Genomic DNA, 21,590 nt, shown 5'->3' with positions numbered 1-21,590 from the left:
GTTGCCCCAAATAGGGGCATGGGGTCTATGAGACCACACAGTTGAGGCTAGATATATGGAACTACAACGGCACACTGTGTCTGACCCAAGAGGGATGAGTGAGACCCTCACAGGTAGGGACATCATCTTCTACACAGAGATGCACCAGAGCCCCGAGCGGGGACTGCCATACATAGCGGGTTACGAGTGGGAGTCAGCTTTCCGGGGTGAGACTCGCAGGCTTGGGAGGCGTTGCGGTCCTCGGACCTCCAATATGCTATTTCCCACCGAGCCACTCCCGTTATGTTGATCAGCATGGCTAGTCCCCTTTCCTACCACTCTACAATGATATCATGGAGTTCTCTTGCCTGGGTGAAGTCCTTCTATTGGGAGACTTCAATGCCAGGACTGGGAGCCGCGAGGTTCTTGTACTTGATTTGGATGACCCCGTTAGAGTGCAGGAGCTGGACATTAGTGTCACGGGCCTCATGAGATCATCACAGGACAGGAAGGAGATACTTCCTGGAGCTCAGAGTTGCACACGGTCTCGTTATCTATAACGGGATGCCAAGTTGGCGCCCTCCTTCATGAGGCTCTTTGGCTGTATTTTTGGCACTTTCTCCATCCCAACACCATATCCAAGCTTTCTAGTGTGTTTTCCAAGCTTCCAAGAGTGTTTCCAGGTGGTTTTCACTCTCCTACACACTCCCAATGACTGAAATTCAGCAAAACAGCCCTTATAATTGCTGTAATTTCCTGTCTTTTGGCTGAAAATCTTAATTTTAGCCTTCCTTTCTCAAGTGAAATCATAGGGGAAGCTTTCCCAGGGTTCCCTTCATCCACTTGAAGACTTTTGTCGTGAAGGATCACGACAGATTGAAGATTTCAACACTCCAGACGCTTCCACCGTGAAGACTTCCGTTGTCATCGACTCTACTTGCAATTGGTAAGATTAAATGCTCAATTATGGAAGCAAGTAGTAGGACTCCATGTTCACATACCCTGTGTAGTGCTCTCTTGTTCTACGTGCTCTTTTGCAGATTGTTTCTACCATGTGTGGGTAGAACAATAGAGAGAAGATGGTAGGGAACATGGGCACTTGAGAGGGTAGTGTGAGTTGCAGATCTTCACTAACAACCATATTGTTTGCAATACTGTATTTATATGCATTGGTATGGAAATCTGGTCACAAATGCCCATGACACTATGTACTTCATTCTCCCAAGATCAATAAACATTATTTGAGGGAGGGTCTGGCCGTTCCAGCTCATTGTGCGTCTCTTGTCAATTTAACAAATTACATCTTGTATTGTGCTTGTTGTCCGTTAAATCTTGGTGTATTGATTAGCATTGTGTTCAACCAAGCATTTCACACCAACCGATGGAGTTACATTGGTATCAGAGCATATGGTTCTCTTTCACTTCTATTGTGAAAGACGATCACCACGAGCACTAGCTATATCTACACTTTGAACACTATGGACAGCCGTACAATGAATGTTGAAGATGCCAACACAAGAGGCGGGGACAATGAAATGCATGCTTCCAATGCTTCATAGGAAGAACAAACTCGTGTGGTGCATACCAGGGAATATGAACATGTGGGACAGCCGTACCGTGGTAAAGAGAAAATGTAGCAAGAAGAGTTCATAGCCTTAAGGGCTAAACTTACTCGTATGCAAGTCCTTCTTTGTGCACAACAAAAAGAATTGAAGCGCTGCCGCTAGAATCCATTGGTACATGATCGTTTGAAGGCCAATAAAGATGAATCTTTTATGGATTATGCCATGGCAATGATAGCTCAAGAGTTGTACATGCAACTGAGGAATGTAGCACGTGCATAATTGGCTCGTACCGAGGATGCCTATGCAAAAAAGGCAACCATCCCACATGTCTTGGTATCCCTTATAGCTGGTTGAATAAGAACATATGTCTAAGAGGATGAATCCTCATGCTATTAGAGAGGAACCATTGGCCGACTTAACACCATTGAGGTGTATCTTATGTAGCTCTTGAACGATGCAATGTTTATGGCAGTGGTCATAACATATGTCAAATGCCATTGCCGGCTGAAAATGTGCATGCACAACACATGCAACATGGATTGAAATTTTCTGTTGATGCAAGTATTCCGCATATCTCTCATGCTACTCATGCCCTCGAGAGTATGATCGTGAAAGGAGAAGTTATGGACGAAAATGCACCAATGTGTGTTGAGGGGCCAGCCTTGCCTCGTGCTTACAGGGCACATGTTTCTATGCCTAATGCATCACCTTTTGTTTCTAAAATGATTCGAGTCTCACAGGGGCTGTCCCAATGGACATATATGTAGGAAAATATGTTGAGATGCAGGCTAATGCATCAAAGTCTCGTGCCTTCAAAGCCGGAGACAAATCTATGAAGTTTCATACATATCATGGGGAATATGATGCATCAAAGGCACTTGCTTTTATTGCCTAGTTTGATATTACTTTTAGTGATGAGGATTTCACTCAAAAATCTATGATCAAGCATGTAATCATGTTCATGAAAGGTACTGCTGCTTATTGGTGGCTGATTGAGAAGCTTTTCCCAAATCTTGGTAGATCATGGGAAGAATTCAAGGAGAGGTCTCTACAAGAAAAAGGCTTGTCAGAAGTTCAACACGTAGAGGGAAAGAGAGGAGAATCTTCTCCAAATTCAGTAGAAGTCTCTGTTTCTTCTGAATTTATGGACAAGCAAGTAGCACTCTTTGCCTCTTGTGGGTTAATGTTATACTGTACAGGGAAGGTTCTTTCCAGACATGAGATTAAGGACTGGCTAGAAAAGCAGATTCTACAAGCACCCGTGGTTAGAGAGATCTTCTATCTGAAGAAAGGGTAACTACAATGTTCTTCTAGCTCATCCCACTTGGGTTCCCAAGTTGCTTGCCAAGGCCCCGCTGTTTTTTATGAAAAGCTTTATCCATGTTTTACCATGGGACCCATGCTTCAATGTGGACAATGGGCTCATTAATGCTTGTCCGGTCTGGGTGGAATTTGTGGACCTTCCACCTTGGCTATGGCCCTCTATTGGAGATTTTGCGAAAGCTCTTGGAAGACCCCTGTTTGTTCCCTCTAATCCATCCCTTGGAAAGGGATCAAACAAGGTTTGCATTACTTGGGATAGAGAGGTTCCCACCCCCTCAGAAATGAATATAAACCTAGGTCAATATGGTAAGCTAAGAATCAGCTTACAATTTGGTTCATTTGTAGGGGCTTGTTTCCATTGTGGGAAATTTGGTCATTTTGCCAGGGACTGCATGAAAGCAAAAGAACAATTACAGGCTGGGCAAGTGCAGGCTAGACAAGTACAGGCTGGGCAAAGCAAGCACTTAACCCCAGAGCAAGGACAAATGAACAAGGAAAGGAAAAACTCTGATCAACATAAAACAGCACAATTTCTGACATTAGAGCAGACGTACTACAGGAGAAGAAAGACCTCTTTGCTTACCTATGAGGTTCCATCATCCAGCAGGGATATTGGCAAGATAGGAGAACAGAAAGGCAAAGCAAAGATGGTGGATAAGTTTCAGCCCCGCTTAGAGGAAATGGTAGTTAAAGGATTGAATGCTAGACATAAGCGGGATGCATTTTGGGATCACATAAATGAATGGGGACTGGATGCTTGTATGTTGTAGGAGCATAAACTCTATGGTAAGAAAGCTAAGAGGAAGCAGAGATTCAAGAGAATGAAGATTTTTTACGGGGGGTTGGAGTATGGTTACAGTGGGGTGATGATAGTGGTACATAATTCATGGAACCCCACAGTGATCGCTAACCATCCCTCGGGCAGAATCTTGGTTATTGAAGTGTCCAAGGGAGATGAACAATTCTGGCTAATTAATGTGTACGGAGCACACTCATCTAAAGAAAGAAAGGAGATGTGGGAATGGATTTGTGGTCTTGATAATCAGAAAGCATGGATCATGGCTGGGGACTTTAACATGGTGGTCAGACAGAGGGATCGGTTAGGGTCTAACAATGTAGTTCTGGGTTCGGAGAAAACCAAATGGGAAGAGCTTATTATGCAAAAGAGGCTGGTGGATGCTTGGGACCTTGGGGATTGGAGTTCTACACCGGGACATACATATTTCAGCTTGCAGTATATTTCTAGCTCTTCCAGGATTGACAAAGTTTATTTCAACAAGGATGCAGAATGGATCCCTCACACCTTTAAGGCATGGGTTGACCACGCAACCACTTCTTCTGATCACTTTCCCCTGAGGTGGGTTTGGGAGAGCAATAATTGCTGGGCTGAGGATAGATTGCCTTTTCATAAGAGGAAACTCATTGTAAATAATTCTCTTATCAGGGAAGATGCCATTGTGGATGGAACTAGAGTTGCAATTGCAAGGTTGGAAGTAAGGGCTTATCACGATGCCCAAGCATGGGTGAAATTTGTGGGAGAGATGCAATGCTTAATCAGAAAAGTGGGAAAGGACATTGCAGCAAAGAGGAGAAAAGAAGAAGAAGCACTGCGGGAGGAATGGGATGCTTTGATTTTGATTAGACAGTTCAGACCCTTGTCACAAGCAGAGTTGAGAAATTTTATCAAATGTAAAAGTATGTGGGAGGAGATAGAAAATAGGAGAGCTCAAAAAGGGAGATTATTGTCAAGAAAGTTGTACTTTGGTCAAGCTCAAACCCCTTCGAAATTCTTCTTCAAAGCTCTCAAAGAGAAGAGGGATAGAGAATACATCTCCAAGGCTAGAGATAGCAATGGTAAAATGATCTCAGGCCCCAAGGATTTGGTTGCGGCCTGGAGTGCATTCCTTGGGGATACTCTAAGCCTGAAGGAGGATGAGTCCACGGAAAGATTCCGTGCTGAAAATTGGCTTCTGGACATTATCCCTCAGGCAGTGGAGCTGGACCAAGCCAAATGGATTGAGAGGAACTTCCAGGAAGATGAATGCTTGAATGCTTTCACAGTAATGGGAAGGATAAATCCCCTGGCTGGGATGGCCTTACTGTGGAGTTTTTCCTCGAGTTTGTGGTCATATTTAAGGTTCCAGTTACCTTCATTGTGAATAAGGCCTTCAAGCATCAACAATTGGAGAGTAGTGTGAAGGAAGGGCTAATAAAACTGATTCCTAAACAGGTGGCCTGCGAATGTTTTTCACATTGGGGGCCAATCACCATGCTTACAGTCTTGTATAAAATCATAGCTAAAGTTGTGGCAACGAGAATGACTCCATTATTGCAAAAGGTGATTTCCCCCAGACAACATGGCTTTTATTAAGGGGAGATCCATAATGGACAACATATATGCAACCCTATTAGGGAAAGAGCTTGCAGAGAAGAAGAAGCAAAAATGCATCATGCTGCAACTGGACCTAGAGAAAGCATATGACAGAGTCCATTGGTCATTTCTTAGCAGAGTGCTTGCCAAGTTGGATTTTGGACCCTTAATCTCAAACATTATTTATGTGCTCAGCTTTGGTGCTAAGTCAAGTCTTATGCTCAATGGCTTTGTGGTTGGCTCATTCAACCTTAAAAAGTCGGTCAGACAGGGCTGCCCTCTTGCTCCATTGTTATTGCTATAATTTCTCATTCTTTGATTCTAGCTCTTGAGTTGGCAGCTGCTGAAAATCAAATAAAAGGTTTACAAGTGAATGATGAACTGCAGATGGTGATTCAATGCTTTGCTGATGACTCACTTCTCTTCTTGGATGCATCCAATGATAATGTTAGAAAGGCTTTGGCAATTGTACAAGTCTTTGCAGATGCTTCTGGCTCGAAATGTAACATTCACAAGTCAAGGTTAATGAGTTTAACCGAGGATAAATCCTTTGATGTAACCAGATGGGAATGCCAAGTTGTGAACAAGGCCAGATCTTTAGACATTTGGGATGCCCCATGGGAGTGGATGTTTCAGGTAAAGACATAGCGGACTGACTTATGGACAAATTCATAGCCAAATTTAGAGCTTGGGACAACGTATTTCTTCCCTTTCATTCAAGGGTAGTAATAGTAAACATGGTGTTGTTGGCATGCTTTCACTTCTTCACTCCTTGTATAGATTTTACAGCATGCCTTTGGAAGAGAGCTTTAAGCTATGCTAAAGCTTTTCTATGGAAGAATAAGCAGGGCAAGAGACCATGTTCCTTCTTGGCATGGCAGAAGGTGTGTAAATCCAAGAAGGATGGGGGAATTGGCATCCTAGACATGGAAACACATGCAATGGCGAGAATGCCAAAAATGTTGACCTCCTTTCTACAAGCAGAGTCAACCTTGGACTAGGATGCTTAAAGAGCTTTCTCTGAATATGACTGTGAGTTGGCAAGGCAAATGGAGGGGACTCTCTTGGATTGATAAGATCTTTTCCCATGCTTCTCTTGTCTTTAAAAATATGCCCTTTGCTGAATTTTTGATTAAAAAATGGAAGAGGATCATTCCCCTCATTCAATGGCAGGTATCTCCCAGAATCACGGAAATTCATTATTCATGTATAATGTTTGGTGGTCCCCAGTTTTTTCCCCCCCATTAGCCCTCATTGAGCCCAAAGTGAGCAAAAGACTCAACAACAAAGGGATAAACAGATTTGAGGATTTCTGGGATTGTCCTCTTTTGGGGTGGAGAGATGAGGATCAGCTATCTGTCATGTATGGTCTCTCAAGATTTGATAAGAATCATGTGCATGTAATTATTGGTAAGCTCAAGACGCTAACTATCAATACTTCTAAGCTTACGGAAAGGTGGATCAAAGATTGGGGGTGGACAGATGGACTTCCCCTTGGTCGGGAATCAATTTTATCAGATATTAATGCAAGAGAAGAGAGATTTTAAACATTTCAATACAATATGGAAAGTAGCTTGGCCGGACAAATGCTGGGAATCCAGATGCAAAAGAATTTGGGGATCCAAACTGCCAACACATGCTCAGACTTTTTTGTGGAGAATCATGGTTGGGGCTCTTCCGTTAGGCTGTAAGCTGATGATCACAAATATGGCCTCATGGATATGCCCAAGATGCAAAACAGCCATCGAGGATTTCAAGCATGCCTTTTGGGATTGCCCGGCATTAAGATCCTTTTGGACACAACTCTCTAAATGGGGGGGGAACATTTTTGGGCTGCAATGCACATGGTCCCATTGGGTTTTGGGTAAAAAGATTAGTCCAGCAGAGGAGAGTAATAGCCTTTTTGGATTTGCAAGATTTACATGTCTGTGGGAGATATGGTCTACGAGGAACACTCTGGTCTTTGTTAATGATGGCATGCAAAGTGTAGATCCTAAGAAAGTTATTTGTTTAGTGAAAGCTAACATTGCTAGTCTGGTGAGTATAAACAGACTGGAGTCAGTTGCAATGAAACTACTCACTAAGAGGATTTTGGATTGAGCAGTTTCTGTGGGTAGTTCTTCTCTTGATTGTTTGAGAAGACTATCCCACAATTTATATGTACTCTTTTCCTATTATTAATAAAAATACATCTTTACTAAAAAAAAGAATTCAAGGAGAGGCTCTATGCTTAGTTCTTGCCTTCCAATGCATTAAATGAGATAACAATGAAGTGGGATTGGGTGAAGCAGAATGAAGAGGAAACAGGGAATGCATATGTGCACAAGTTTTGGAAAGTGCTTTTGGAGGTGTCTCCATTTATGCGTGTTCCAGAGGGGGAAAGGAAGAGAAGGTTTCAATTGGGATTACAACCCGTGTACAAAGCGGGACTACAAATGTATCTTGGTCACACCTTACAACAACTAATCGCAACTGCCATTGCCACGGATGAGCAATTAGAACTCAAGTTGAGTCGATCCAATAAGGCTAAACCCTCATTTCAAGACAAAGAGAGGGCTGTCCAAAACCTGAAAAATAGTGGTCAGGCACCTAAAAAGGATCAAAACCAAGATAAAAATGGTCCAAAGGTTAAAAATAAGTCTATCAAGAAGCTGTCAGAATTGGTGCAGCGGAATACACACACATACACACGTAGAGAGAAAGAGAGAGATGGCGCAGAGAGTTGACGAACGCAGGTAGGGAGCGAAAGAGAGAGAAAATGCAAGGAGATAGAGAGTTGACGAACGCTTGACTTGATATAGCAATGAATAAGATTGAATTTACAATGGGGACAGATGCTCTTTATATATCCACGTGTAGAAGATGGCCGACCACCACCACACTTTGAGATACATTAATTTAACACCCTCTCTGTAGCTCATAGTGGGCATAGATGAACAAGCCAAGTTGATGTAGATGCAACCATGGACACCTCAGTACCGGCCGGATACCGAATACACCTCGAAAAATGCACCAAACAACCTGTCTCCTCAAGGAATGCCATCTTGAGCTTCAGCTGCCACATAGAATAATGAATTGCAGACAACTCCACATCCATGATCCTGAGAACACACACGTCCAAAAGATCTCCTGAACATTGAACTATCGACACATGACGCCCAAAATTCTCTGACAATGAACTAGGAACTCACCCCGTCCATAATGTTACCACAATGAACTGCAAACAAAAGCACGTCCATAGTGTTGTCAAGCCATTCTTCTTGCCAGATGCATGTGCTTTGAACTCCGTCACACGGTTCCAATACACCCAGAAATTGAACTCCGACACACGGGTCCAAGTCATCAAAACGGGAGCACAGACTGCCCCTCTCTGCCACTCACATGCCTCTCTCTGGCTGAAGCACGTGGTAGCATCCATCCACCAAGCTAGAATGCTGGAGCATGTGCCAGTGTAGTCCTTGCCACACCGGCAGACGCCGTAGCATCTCTGGTAGAATCACTGTCACTGTCATCCTCGTCAGCTTTGCCTTTGCCTTTCATTCGTCGAGCCTTGAGCTTTAGCTTTGGATTTGCAATCCCGAGCCAAATGCCCTCGCTTTCCGCACTTATAACAACGGCTCCTAGACTTCTTATTGGATTCCGATGCAGCATGTGCCGATTCTACATCATTCGGAACTCGAATCTTGCCTTGGGAAATGAGCACTGCTTCCTCCTCAATGAGAAAAGAGCTGAGATCATCAAATTCCAGCTTTTCCTTCGTGACTTGTAAGCGTAATGCCCTCGAGACCATCTCGTACTCCTCAGGCAACTTCGTAAGAACCAAGGCAGCTAACTGGGTACTAGTTAACGCACTATTCATAGCCGATAACTGATCATGGATAACCTTTGCCTTCATTAGAAATGACTGCATAGAGGTCCCGGCTTCAAACTTGATGGAAAACAACTGGCCGAGAAGGGTTACTGCTCGCATTGTTGAGTCTCGATCAAACATTCCTGCAAGCTTTGACCACATTTCCTTGGCAGTCTTTAAAGTCTGAATGGCAGGGGAAATTTCCTTGGTGAGAGATTCTGCAATCGCCGACATCGCCTTCGCATTGTGAGCATCCCAATCCACAAGAGATTTGAGAAACTCCTCCTCCTGAAGACGTGTGAACCGATTGCTATCCCTTCGGGGACGTTCCTCCGAGCCATCAACAATGTCCCATAAGCCTTTTCTGCTAAACCATAGCCTCATGATCAAGTTCCAATGCGCATAATTGTCGCCATTCAGTTTGTCGTCCTTGCTCGAACACGGGAGTCCCATCTCGAAAACTCCGTCCACCTCTTCTCAGTCGACCCGGTCTGCTCGCCTTGCTCCTTACTGCCTTCCTCTGCGCATCACCACCGGCGCTGCCTTGTAGCCGCTTGTGGTATTCACCCAAGCACTGCTTTACTCTTTGTTCGGCTATGCTGGCTGCTGCTTGCAAGAAAAAAACGCTTGTGTGCTCTGCCTACAAAAACGCGGGCCCTTTCAACACAGCTGCCCTTGCGCTAGACTGCACACCTAGCTCCAGCCGCCTCCTTGCTCACTTTAGTTGGCTGCTGCAGATGCTCGCTATTCCCAGCCTTCACCTTCCTCTTCGTGCGGAGTGCATAGCCGAGGATCACGAGCGCCTACTGCTCTGATACCATGTCAGAATTGGTGCAGCGGAATACACACACATACACACGTAGAGAGAAAGAGAGAGATGGCGCAGAGAGTTGACAAACGCAGGTAGGGAGCGAAAGAGAGAGAAAACGCAAGGAGATAGAGAGTTGACGAACGCTTGACTTGATATAGCAATGAATAAGATTGAATTTACAATGGGGGCAGATGCTCTTTATATATCCACGTGTAGAAGATGGCTGACCACCACCACACTTTGAGATACATTAATTTAACAGAAGCGTCCCTTCAAAGTTAAAGACTATAGTCTCCTGCTGAGCATAAAGAGTAGTATCTGAGCAAGGGGTTGTGGTAGCACTGAGCATATTGCAAAAGCATGCCCAAACAAGAAGAAACGTGATAATGTGAATGCACCAAAGCCCAATGTGCATATGGTTCCGATTGTGCAGGGGAATACTTCACATGATAGCAAAGACAGGGTTGTATGTAAAGCTTGGGAACAGCTTAACGATCAGCCCATTTTGTTCATGTTTGATGATTGTGTAACTGATAACTTCATATCTACACATATGGCAGCTGCTTTGGGTATTGAAGTGGGGAACTTGGGTCCTCAAATTGAAGTAGGGGTTGCCTTTGTTGGTAGAGAAGTGCAGGTTAGGCCAATTATTGGTAAGTTGCACATACACATTCAAGGCTATGGAGATCATGAAAACTTTATTGTAGTGCCTTTGAATGGTTGTGATGTATTCTTGGAAAGCCTTGACACTCCGCACAAGGCTTACAAGACCAATAGAATCATCTTTATGTATAAAGGCCGAGAGCATATAATTGATGCTGGTGAAGAGGGTGATACCATCCCCATTGTATCCTATGCACAAATAAGAAAGTAATGAAAAAGAGTATTTTTGTATACTTGATCTTTGTACGGGATCATGTTGAAGAAACTAATCTGCATGTAAACACTCTTAATAATGATAGATTGAAATTCTTGCAAGAGTACAGTGATTGTTTTACTAATGAGTTACCAAATGAGTTCCCACCCGTACGACCGGAAGATCGTTGCATTGATCTTGTGCTGGCTAGCTCACCATCTAATAGGCCACTCTATCGTGTGAGTGCATCCCAAAGAGAAGAGATTATGAAGCAGGTAAATGAGTTTTTTGAGAAGGGTTTGGTTCAGCCAAGCTCTTCCCCATATTGTTCACCCGTCTTCTTGGTTCAAAAGAAGGATGGATCATTTCGTATGTGTGTGGATTATAGAGCTTTGAACAAGCTCAACATTAAGAATCGGTTTTGGATTTCACGCACAGACGACATCCTTGACAAGTTGAATGGATCGGCATGCTTTTGCTGAATCGATCTCAAGAGTGTATCATCAAGTGCGTGTGGTGCATGAGGATGTACATAAAACTGCTTCCAGGACAACATTTGGGCTTTATGAGTATCTTGTTATGCCTTTCGGTCCTACAAATGCCCCGGCGACATTCAATAGAATGGTGGATCGCATGTTCCATGGATATAAGAAATTTATAGGTGTCTTCTTTGATGACACCCTAGTCTTCTCCAAGACCAAAGAAGAGCATAGAGCTCATTTGGCTATTGTTTTTAAAGAACTCCGTAAGCATAAACTCTTTATAAATGCAAAAAAGAGTGAGTTCTTCTTGTTAGAGATACACTATCTTGGGTATATTGTATCCAAAGATGGAGTGTGGATGGATCTTGCAAAGATTGGTGTGATTCAGAATTGGCTTGAATTGAGATTTGTGGATGGATCTTGCAAAGATTGGTGTGATTCGGAATTGGCTTGAATTGAGATTAGTGCATGAGATCTATAGTTTTCTTGGATTAGGCTCTTACTACCGTAGGTTCATTCAGCACTTTGCATGGATTGCTTCTTCTTTGCATGACTTGACAAAGAAGAAGGTTGTATTTAAATGGATTGATGTAGAGAGAGATGCATCCTTAAATTGAAAGATGTAACTACACATGGTCCAATGTTGATTATTCCGAATTTGCAAAAGCCATTCAATGTGGAATGTTATGCATCTGGAAATTGCATAGGAGCTGTCCTAAATCAAGAGGGACATGCTGTGGCTTACGAGAGCCATAGATTGCATGATGGAGAGAGCTCTCTTGGCATTTATGAGAAAGAGCTCTTGGCTATAATTCATGCACTAACCATATGGAAACATTACTTTCTTGGGGCTGATTTCACTACTATGAAGACAGATCACTAGAGTTTGAGGTAATTTTTTACCCAAACTAAACTATATAGTCTTGTGGGTTGACTACCATGAGTATATAACACGCATGTTCCTAAAAGTTGAATTTAGGCATGTTCATGGATTCATCTGGGTATATAATTCAGCCGTATTAGCGGACATGCATATTTCACATTGTGATGTTTCCGTCCGAGTTGCGGCCAGTTGATATTATGCTTATTCTTTCTATCTTTAGCGGTGCATCTGTCCTATCAACTAATTTGCTGTACTAGTTCTTTCTATTTGCTACTTCCCTTAGTGCTAGGCTTCATTATGGCCGAGTCTGCCCTACATCTTCGGAGGTTTGAGAGAAACTCAGTACGAAGGGCTTTGTGTGAGTATATACTCTTATGTGTGTGTGTGTGTGGAGTGCGTGTGTGAGAGCATATCTTGATATAGAGTTCTATACCCACTATTGGGCACTGATGACGTTAGTGGGGATACTATGCATAATGGAGTTGATGGTTATATAGTCTTGTGGATTGACTACCATGAGTATATAACATGCACGTTCCTAAAAGTTGAATTTGGGTATGTTCTTGGATTTATCTAGGTATATAATTCAGCCGTATTAGCGGACATGCAGATTTCACATTGTGAAGTTTTCGTCCGAGTTGCAGCCAATTGATTTTATGCTTATTCTTTCTATCTTTAATGGTGCTTCTGCCCTATTAACTATTTATTTGCTGTACTAATTCTTTCTATTTGCTACTTCTCTTAGTGCTAGGCTTCATTATGGCTGAGTCTACTCTGCATCTCCGGAGGTTTGACAGAAACTCAGTACGAAGGACTTTGTGTGAATATATGCTCTTATGTGTGTGTGTGTGTGGAGTGTGTGTGTGAGAGCATATCTTGATACAGAGTTCTACACCCACTATTGGGCACTGATGACGTTAGTGGGGATGTCGTAGTATCTAGTCTATACTATGCATAATGGAGTTGATAGTTTTATAGTCTTGTGGGTTGACTACCATGAGTATATAACATGCACATTCCTAAAAGTTGAATTTGGGCATGTTCTTGGATTCATCTAGGTATATAAATTGTCAGAGAAGCATATGAGGATGGTTAATTTTCTCTCTATGTTTCATTTTCAGATCTTGCATACCCTAGAAAAGAAGAATGTAGTGGCAGATGCATTGTCATGAAAGCTGTATGTAGCAGCTATCTTGGCTACCTCTCATGGAGACTTGTCTGCCATGCGTGATTTGTATCATACGGATGATGATTTTGTCACTATTTGGGCTGATTTTATGGTTGGTTATGCACATGTCTCATATGTGATCAAAGAGGGTTATCTTATGAAAGATAATTGCTTATATATAGTGTATTACATGAGGTAAAAGGTTTTGGATGAGTGCCATGTGCCTCCATATGTTGGTCATAGAGGCATAATGCCTACTACGCACATGATTGAGTTGTATTTCTTTTGGCAAGGTATGTGGAAGGACATAGAGGCACATGTACGTGCATGTATCACCTGTCAAAAAGTGAAATTTGATAGGCAAAAGGCACCGGGATTGCTTCAACCATTGCCTATTCCCACGTAGTCATGGGAAAGTATTACAATGGATTTCATTATGGACTTGCCAAGGAAATTATAGTATTTGGACAATTGTGGATAGGTTTAGCAAGAAAGCTCACTTCTTGCGGGTCAAGAAGACCATGAAAGTTGAGCACATGGTTAAAATATATCTTGCACAAGTGTTTAAGCATCATGGAATGCCGAAGTCCATTGTAGGAGATAGATATCCTAGGACTACAAGTCTCTTTTGGCGGGTCTTATTTGATAATATGGGCACCAAATTGGACTTCTCATCAGCTTATCACTCTCAAATGGATGGGAAAAGTGAGGTTGCAAATTCAGCCATGTTGGACCTCTTGAAATGTTATGTGGTGGAGCAAAAGCCTTCTTAGGAGAAGTACTTACCGCTTGTGGAATTTACATACAACACATGGTGCATGCATCTACGGGAAATGCCCCGTTTGAGATTGTTTATGGTAAGGTGGTTTTGCCACCCATTCTTCGCACAAAGGATAAGTATGCAAGAGACTTGGATATTGCCTTTGCTTAGGTACGGACAGCCATTGTAAGGTCACAAGACAAGCATAAAAAGGCCGCCGATAAGAATAGAAGGCAATTTGATGTCAAAGAGAATGATTGGGTATTGTTGAAATTTGAGAAATAAAGACTTAATAAGAGGCGTGACAAAGAGGGTGCACACCCTAAATTGGCAACCAGGTACTATTGGCCTTTTCGAGTGATTGAGACTCTCCCTCTCTCTATCTCTATTTCTTGGATACGTGGTTAAGTCTGTCACAGCACGCCTTGCTGGGAGAGAGAGAAGGGTTTAGGGAGCTTTGCATAGTACACACACACTGAGCGGGGATCAGGCCCCGCTTCCTTTTAGGAATTTATTCAAGAACAATCCACAGGCACGCTGGCTAGGATCAATACAACAATGAATACAAAAGCAAACAAATATGCCGATGTAGAAAGTCGATGTCGAGGCACGAGATCTCTGATGCCGAGCACACCATGAGGATGACCCACAAGATTCTCTCACAACCGGGATAGCACCAGTATCTAGTGTCCGAATCAAATCCCAAGAAAGATCCAAGAAATCTCTAGCTTGTATTCCTGGGGCTTTAGGTAAGCCTAGCAAGGCGTGCCGTGACAGATTCAACCACTTGTCCAAGAGATAAAGATAGAGAGGGGAGAGAGAGAAGGGTACAGGGAACTTACATATTACACCACACTGAGCAAGGAACAGGCCCTGTCCCCTTTTAGGAATAATCCACGGGCTTTTCCAAGCCAGGAACAATACAATCAATGAATACAATATCAAACAAATATGTCGATGTAGAAATCTGGGTCGAAGTCAATGTCGAGGCACAAGATCTCTGATGTCAAGCACACCACAAGGACGACCCACAAGAGTCTCTCACTGGGCTAGTACCAATGTCAGAATCTGATATCAAATCCAAATCTCAATGATGTCCAAGAAAACTCAATACCCAATTTGTAGAAAATCCTGAAGAAGCTCCTCAAGAAAGCACACACCAAGTTGGCGATGGAACCTTTAACCTGGACGGCGGATCTATGAAACTGGAATCGAACCTCTTGCTGAAAAGGCTGAAGAGTATATGTGGCAATGCCGGCGGCTGAGGGTGGTGCTGGCGGTGCTTCTTGCAATGTTGACGGTGCTGCTGGGCAGGGACTGAGGGCGGCAGAGGCGGCGGTAGGGAGCAGTACAGGCAGCAGAACTGGGCAGCGGCGGCAACTGAACTGGGCGGAGCAGGCACTGTAGCCGGGCTCAATCATTAGGGAATTGTGTAGCGTCACCGAATTGTGAATTTTGGGCACATAACATGTACAATATAATTGACACCCATAGCTTCTTTCTCACAACCTTGCTTGCAAGAGAAAGTTGTGTGTTGCTTGAGCAGAGGAACTTACAAATACTGAACAAAGAGTTAAAGTGATGATTTTAGGTGACATTAATCTCTTCTTGGCAGCCCAAATACTGCACTGTAGTGCTCTTTGGGCACCCAAGTGATGCCTTACGGGTCCTAACTGAACGGCAAACAGCTTCCTGGTGGTTCACATGCAGCTGTGCTTGTAGTGTCAAGCTGGAAAGAAACACACATTTATATGATTTATTTGACTTTTTCTACTTGCTTTTTTGGAAGGTTGATGTATCCGAGGTTTTAAATTGGATTTTTGCTTACAGATCGGCCAAGAGGGACCTATGGTGCATATTGGTGCTGCTGTTGCTTCCACTTTAACATGGATGCATTGCGGTTATAGTTTGCACAAAAAACAGAAGCCATCTGATTCAAGAAGATGCCTTGACAATCTTAACCTAAGACCCTTGCCATTTGTCAGTACTTTCATGCCAGTACGACTTCATTATTTGAGGATTTCTTTAAAATGTCTAAATTGTAAATTCTTTCACAGGATATCTATAACGACAAAGATCGGCGGGAGTTCATCTCTGCTGGTGCTGCAGCAGGGTATTCTATTTGTTATTCTGAACTTGATTGGAAGATCTGTTTGTACATGGATTTCTTACTATTTTCTCACATTTTGCAGCTTGGCTGCTGCCTTTGGGGCTCCAGTTGGTGGTGTTCTTTATTCACTAGAAGAAGCTTCGAGCTTTTGGTCCAGAAAGGTGGAAGCCCAATGTGGTAACTTTTTGAAAGTCCTCTGGAGTTGAACTGTTTTGGTGTTTGAATAGAAGGTAAAGCATGATGACCTGTTGATTCCAGGTGATGTGGCGATCATTAGTATGTACCACAGTTGCAACGATGATTCTGTCTTGGCTAACTGAAAAGTATGTTCAGTTTTCTGAAGCATAAATCAAGTATGCCAAGCCTTTTGTTGATAACCTGACTATCCAAAGTTCTTATGATGCAGAGCGTTCTCTTTTTCGCTTCCTGGAACCTTATCATTGCATGGACTTCAGGTTAATCCTATCGCTTAAAGTGCTTAATTGTTGTCTCCGTTGGAAAGAAATGAAGCACTTTTTTTGCAGTTTTTTTCATGGTTGGACATAAACAAAAGCTTTATTTTGGCAGCCTGAATTTGTCCTTAGTGATTTTCCACTGTTCATAGTCACGAGTATTGGTGCTGGAATCCTTGGGGCATTGGTGAACATTTCTCATGGGTGGTTGGCTCGTATAAGGCCAATGTCTTCTCACCGTTTTGCGAGGTTAGGCAATTGGTAGTGTTTTGGGTGATGTATCTTTAATAATGCAACCCAGTTGATCTTCTGATACTCTTTTCTCTGATTTGTGTTTTGCAGGATACTTGAGGCTTGCTTCCTCACATTGTTGTGTGTGGCTGTGATGTTTGTATTGCCTTTGTTCTTTGGACATTGTCAAGCAGTTCCAGAAGGGTGAGTTTAAACATTTTATAAATGTGTGCGTGCGTGCATGTGTGTGTGTGTGTGTGTGTAGCGCTATGTCTTTTGAGACGATCTTTGGTTTGTACTCCTAAAATGCATGGTGGATTAAATATACTTGATCTACATTATCATCTCTTGGCAAGAAAGGCAGGCCACCATGATTCTCACTTTCTTTCAACTTCAACAGACACGGGCCATAATGCTTGCAGGCATGTGTGCTTCCATCAAGACTAGAGCTTATGGCAATTGGCACATTTCTTGCTGGGAAGCAGTGCTTAGTAAATTTGAAGGAAAAATTCTTATGCATCTTCTCTTCTTCGTAATTGGAAATTAGCTTTGTCTTCTATTCGCTGGCATGGTAGAGATGCGTTGACTGGGAATTCTTTTCGATTGGAAAGCATCCATTGGTCTTCAGTGTTTCCTCGACCACTTGTAGTTTTGGAACTGCAAAAGGCATGCTTTTTGGCCTCTATTGGAGTTACCACTGTGGCGGATGTTGTCACAGATGAGGGATTTGTGATGACTTTCCCAAGCCTGTTTAAAACAGGACTTGCATTTGCATCACAGGAGAGTGTGGAGAACTATTACTATGTTGTTGCGGCCTTTTGAACCCATCCCACCCTTGGATGATCAGGACAAAGTTCATGATTGGCAACTTGTTGGTCATACTAGCTCTCTTCGATTGAATGCGCTTTTGCCAAAGTAATGTGTACAAATTGTTGCTTCCTTCACCCTGGATTCAGCCTCATGTTGATACTTTATGGGGCCTGCAAAAGAATACTTAGTGGTGGGATGTGTACAAATTGTTGCTTCCTTCACCCTGGATTCAGCCTCATGTTGATACTTTATGGGGTCTGCAAAAGAATACTAAATGGTGGAAACAAAGGCTTTGAATAATTTGGGGTTATAAGCTGCCTCTTAAACAACGTCTATCCTTATGGAGATGCCTTGTGGGAATGCTTCTAGTTTCTACTTTTCTAGCAAAACAACATATCTCCAGTGATAGATGTTGTAGATGTCGGCGACATGCAGAGTCTGTTCCTCATCTTCTTTGGCATTGCACGGTGTCCAAGAATTTCTTGCAAGTGTTGACTCACAACCTCGAGGATGTTTTCCATCGTTCAAAGGAGGAAAACCCTTCTAGATTTTTGGTGTTCTTCCATCTTGCATGGCTGGATTTGACACTTTCATCATTTGGATGGGCACTCTGGACTATTTGGAAGGGTAGGAACCATACTATGTTTCGACAGCCTTGTCTAGATGCTTATGCTTTCTTTCGTGCCAATCTTCGCCAGTCCCTACATGATTGTTAACAGTTGGAGGCTATTGACATCCCAGAGTCTGAAGTCAGAGTTTGAAGTCTTTTTATACTGTCTTTAGCTTTCTTCTTTCGATGACTTCTCTTTGAAGTACATCCTTCCCATGTATATTGTTTCTCGGTAAAAGAAAACTGGTTTTTACTTAAAAAAAAGTGTGTGATATGTGCGTGTGTGTGTGTGACAGTGTGGGTGCGTTGACATGTGTCTAGTGTGTGTGAGAGAGTCAACAGATTGAAAGATGTCCTTCATTATGGGCTGCACCCTGCTCAATATTGTCTTGTGCCTAGGCGACAAATCATGGATAATATCGCAAATGCCTATATAGGCATTGAATATGCTAAATATACGAATTAGGATGTACTAATTATGCAAATAGATATTGAAAAGGCTTTTGACAGTGTTCAATGGCAATTCATAGCTCAAGTGATGGACAAAATCTCTTGTGTCTGCTCCTGACTTGCCGTCTTTGCTAGTGGCCAATCTGCCATCTTTGCCAGCGTTCTTAGTGCCTTTTGCTCGCGTGTGTGTGGTCGTGGCTGCTGTCTTCGCCAATGCCACGTCTGCTGTCTTTGTCATTTTCCTGTTAGCCTTGTGCTCACGCACGCTCGTGTGTGGGCTGTGCTCATAGGCTCTAGCTAGGTCCTGTTGTGGTCGGTGTAGAGGGTTTTGGCCATTTTCTGCTTCTGCTGCTATTTGGGTCGTCGCCTGTATTCCTCTTCTGCAACAACTGATCTCTTCCCGTATGCTGCCTTTGCTTTTGCACAACCTCTAGGCTTGTTTTCGTGTGTATTTGTGTAAGAGTGTGTGTGTTCATGTTTCATCATGTTTTCGGGCATTTTCAAGGCTGCATTCATGGCTGTCCTTTTTCTACTCGTTTGCTTTCCGATTGGCAGCAGCTTTTGCCACATTTATCTTGGTTTGGCTGCCCTCCGGATCCGGGAAACTCGCTTCCTCAGCAGAGTCTACATTGGAGTCGGGTCTTTGATTCCCCTTTGGTATTTTTTCAGCCTCGTAAGGCTTATTTTCTACATTGCTTGGCCATTTCTCTAGTGGATGATGTAGTGGATGACAGTGGCTGCACATTCTCTTTTCTAGAGGCCCGGACACGGTTTCATCTGGGGATGCATCACCAACCTATATGACGTGCTATCGTTGAGTTGCTACAGCCTTTCCAGGCGGTGCCTCGCTTGTTTTCTCCTCTTCCACTACTTGATTGGATGTTTGATCGGGGGCTACTAGGTTATTCCACTTTCTTTTTTGTTGATCTGTCTGCCAAAAAAGCCTACTGTCTTCTTCTTCCGCAACCATGGATTCAGGAGCATGGCAATCGTTTCTGGCATTTGGACAGGCCGCTTGGGTGGTGGAAAACATGTCTTCATCATATATGGAAAAGTAAGCTTCCCCTCAAGCAGCGGGTCTTTCTGTGGCGATGTCTGGTGGTTGCCCGACGTATTGCCTCCTCAGTTTGCCCTACTTGTTCGCATCCGCGCGAGACGGTCTTGCATCTTCTCTGGGCTTGACCTGCCGCTCGAGATTTCTTGGCTCGTTTGACAAGTCTTCTCCATGCCCGGTTTCCCAGCCTTTCCTTTGGCATGCACTTTTGGTTGTTTAGTAGATATTCCTCTAACCCCGATTATGCTCTCTTTTTTTCGTGGTGCCGTTATTGGGCCTTATGGAGTTTATACCATGCCCGCAACACTCAATTGTTTGGGCACACTTCGGTGGATGTCTTCGCCTTTTCTCCTTGCTCCAGTCTCTCCAAGATGCCCACTTTCTTGGAGACCTTTCCACGGCCCAGTTAGACGTGTTTTATCACTGTTTCTAGTTTTCCCGTAGTAGCTGTTCCATGTTGGGGCAGCTATGAATGTACATTGCATTTATAATGAAACGGTGGTTTTCACCAAAAAAAAGAGAGTTTGTGTTTCATCATGGGTGATTCTAGCAATCAAGTTTACTCTTGTCATGATGTAGAACACATGAATAAGCAGCTATGTACAAACAAATTGGTCAATTCAGATGTGGCTCTTTCTCCTGAAGAGATACATTCTGGTGCCTTCGATTGTCACCCCTCTCAAGTGTTTTTCTGAAAATGCGGTGGTGATTTTCTTCCCTAGGAAAATGTGTTAAATATTAAGAAGTGCGCAGTGGTTGATATCAATCCTGCAAGGGGGTTCTGTTGATGGGGTACTAGGCTTCTTGTGGTTTTTTTGAAGTGCTTCTCTCAGATAGCGTACATCGTACTGCACTTTTGGAAATGTTGCCGTTGATGTATTGCACACAGATGGTTCATGTATTGCCCTGTCTGTGACTTACAATGTTCAGGGCCTGTGTGATCCAAATAAATGGAGGCGTTTTTGGCACACACTTCTCATGCATCTCATATGCTGGTGAATAAAAGACATGAATGGCAGAATTTCATTCTTCAGACGGATGCTAGTGATATGTGGTTGGCCAATATGGTACATGTACCTGGATTTACTTTCAAGCATAATGCTATCAATCACTATTGGGCACGTCTTGATAGATGGTACATGCTAAATGCTCGGCAGTATGATGCATTCACATTTAAGCTATGGGTGGATTATGTTGCTCAATTGTCTGATCATGTACCTTATGGATGGGCTTGTATTTTCAAATGCTTGTCCACGAACCTCCATTGTAGCATCAACGCTTTTTGATTGTTATCAACAGCTATCTTGCACATAGCATATTTTAGGCAATGGTGAAGGATGCTGTTGCGCCACGTTGGGGTGAACTATTAGAAGATTTGGATGTAGCTTGGTAACGCTTTGCTCTTCGCATGCAAATTGTTGTTGCAAACTATGGTATGAAAAACAAACAATACAATCATTGTCTCAACTTAGCCATTGTCATGCATTATCAGATGTCCAACAGATGATATTGTGTGAGGGCATTACTTATGATGAGCAAAGGAAGATACAAAAATAGTAGGCAAGGGCACACCACAAACAAATAATAGACAAAGGTTTCTCTTCCAAAGCCTTCTTTAAGAGTCTACATGTGGATAGATGAAGGCAAAAGATTTCTCAAACTAAAAACGCTAATGGTCATTGGATGAGCACAAAAGCTGAGCTGGCAGACACACGTGTGCAACATTTCGCTTAGATTTTTTAGCCTCCTTCACAAATCACAATAGAAGTTGAAGTTCTAAATGCAAGGCATGAATTCGTGGCATGTGTAAATCCTATAGTGACTA

The 21,590-nt window shown here is 43.0% G+C and overlaps 1 protein-coding gene across 5 annotated transcripts in view; it reads left to right on the top strand.

Moving 5' to 3' along the window:
* The window catches only part of LOC147613327 (uncharacterized), a 97,582-nt gene that overhangs the window by 9,209 nt on the left and 66,783 nt on the right, over positions 1 to 21,590 (top strand). For all 5 annotated transcript variants that reach the window (XR_015263407.1, XM_086782622.1, XM_086782624.1 and 2 more), the window contains 7 exons: positions 15,879 to 16,028; positions 16,106 to 16,161; positions 16,241 to 16,319; positions 16,417 to 16,481; positions 16,565 to 16,613; positions 16,726 to 16,859; positions 16,953 to 17,045. Coding sequence is in view for 4 of the 5 variants with exons in the window: in XM_086782622.1 (XP_086638748.1) it covers positions 15,879 to 16,028; positions 16,106 to 16,161; positions 16,241 to 16,319; positions 16,417 to 16,481; positions 16,565 to 16,613; positions 16,726 to 16,859; positions 16,953 to 17,045 (626 nt within the window). In the remaining variant the exon portion in view is untranslated. The remainder of the gene's footprint in view (positions 1 to 15,878; positions 16,029 to 16,105; positions 16,162 to 16,240; positions 16,320 to 16,416; positions 16,482 to 16,564; positions 16,614 to 16,725; positions 16,860 to 16,952; positions 17,046 to 21,590) is intronic.

The sequence above is a fragment of the Cibotium barometz genome, chromosome 44 (assembly GCF_041138505.1).
Source record: "Cibotium barometz isolate CiBa-2024 chromosome 44, ASM4113850v1, whole genome shotgun sequence".
Classification (NCBI taxonomy): domain Eukaryota; kingdom Viridiplantae; phylum Streptophyta; class Polypodiopsida; order Cyatheales; family Cibotiaceae; genus Cibotium; species Cibotium barometz.
The sequence above is the reverse complement of the archived record's forward strand: the minus strand, read 5'-3'. Positions and strand labels throughout refer to the sequence as shown.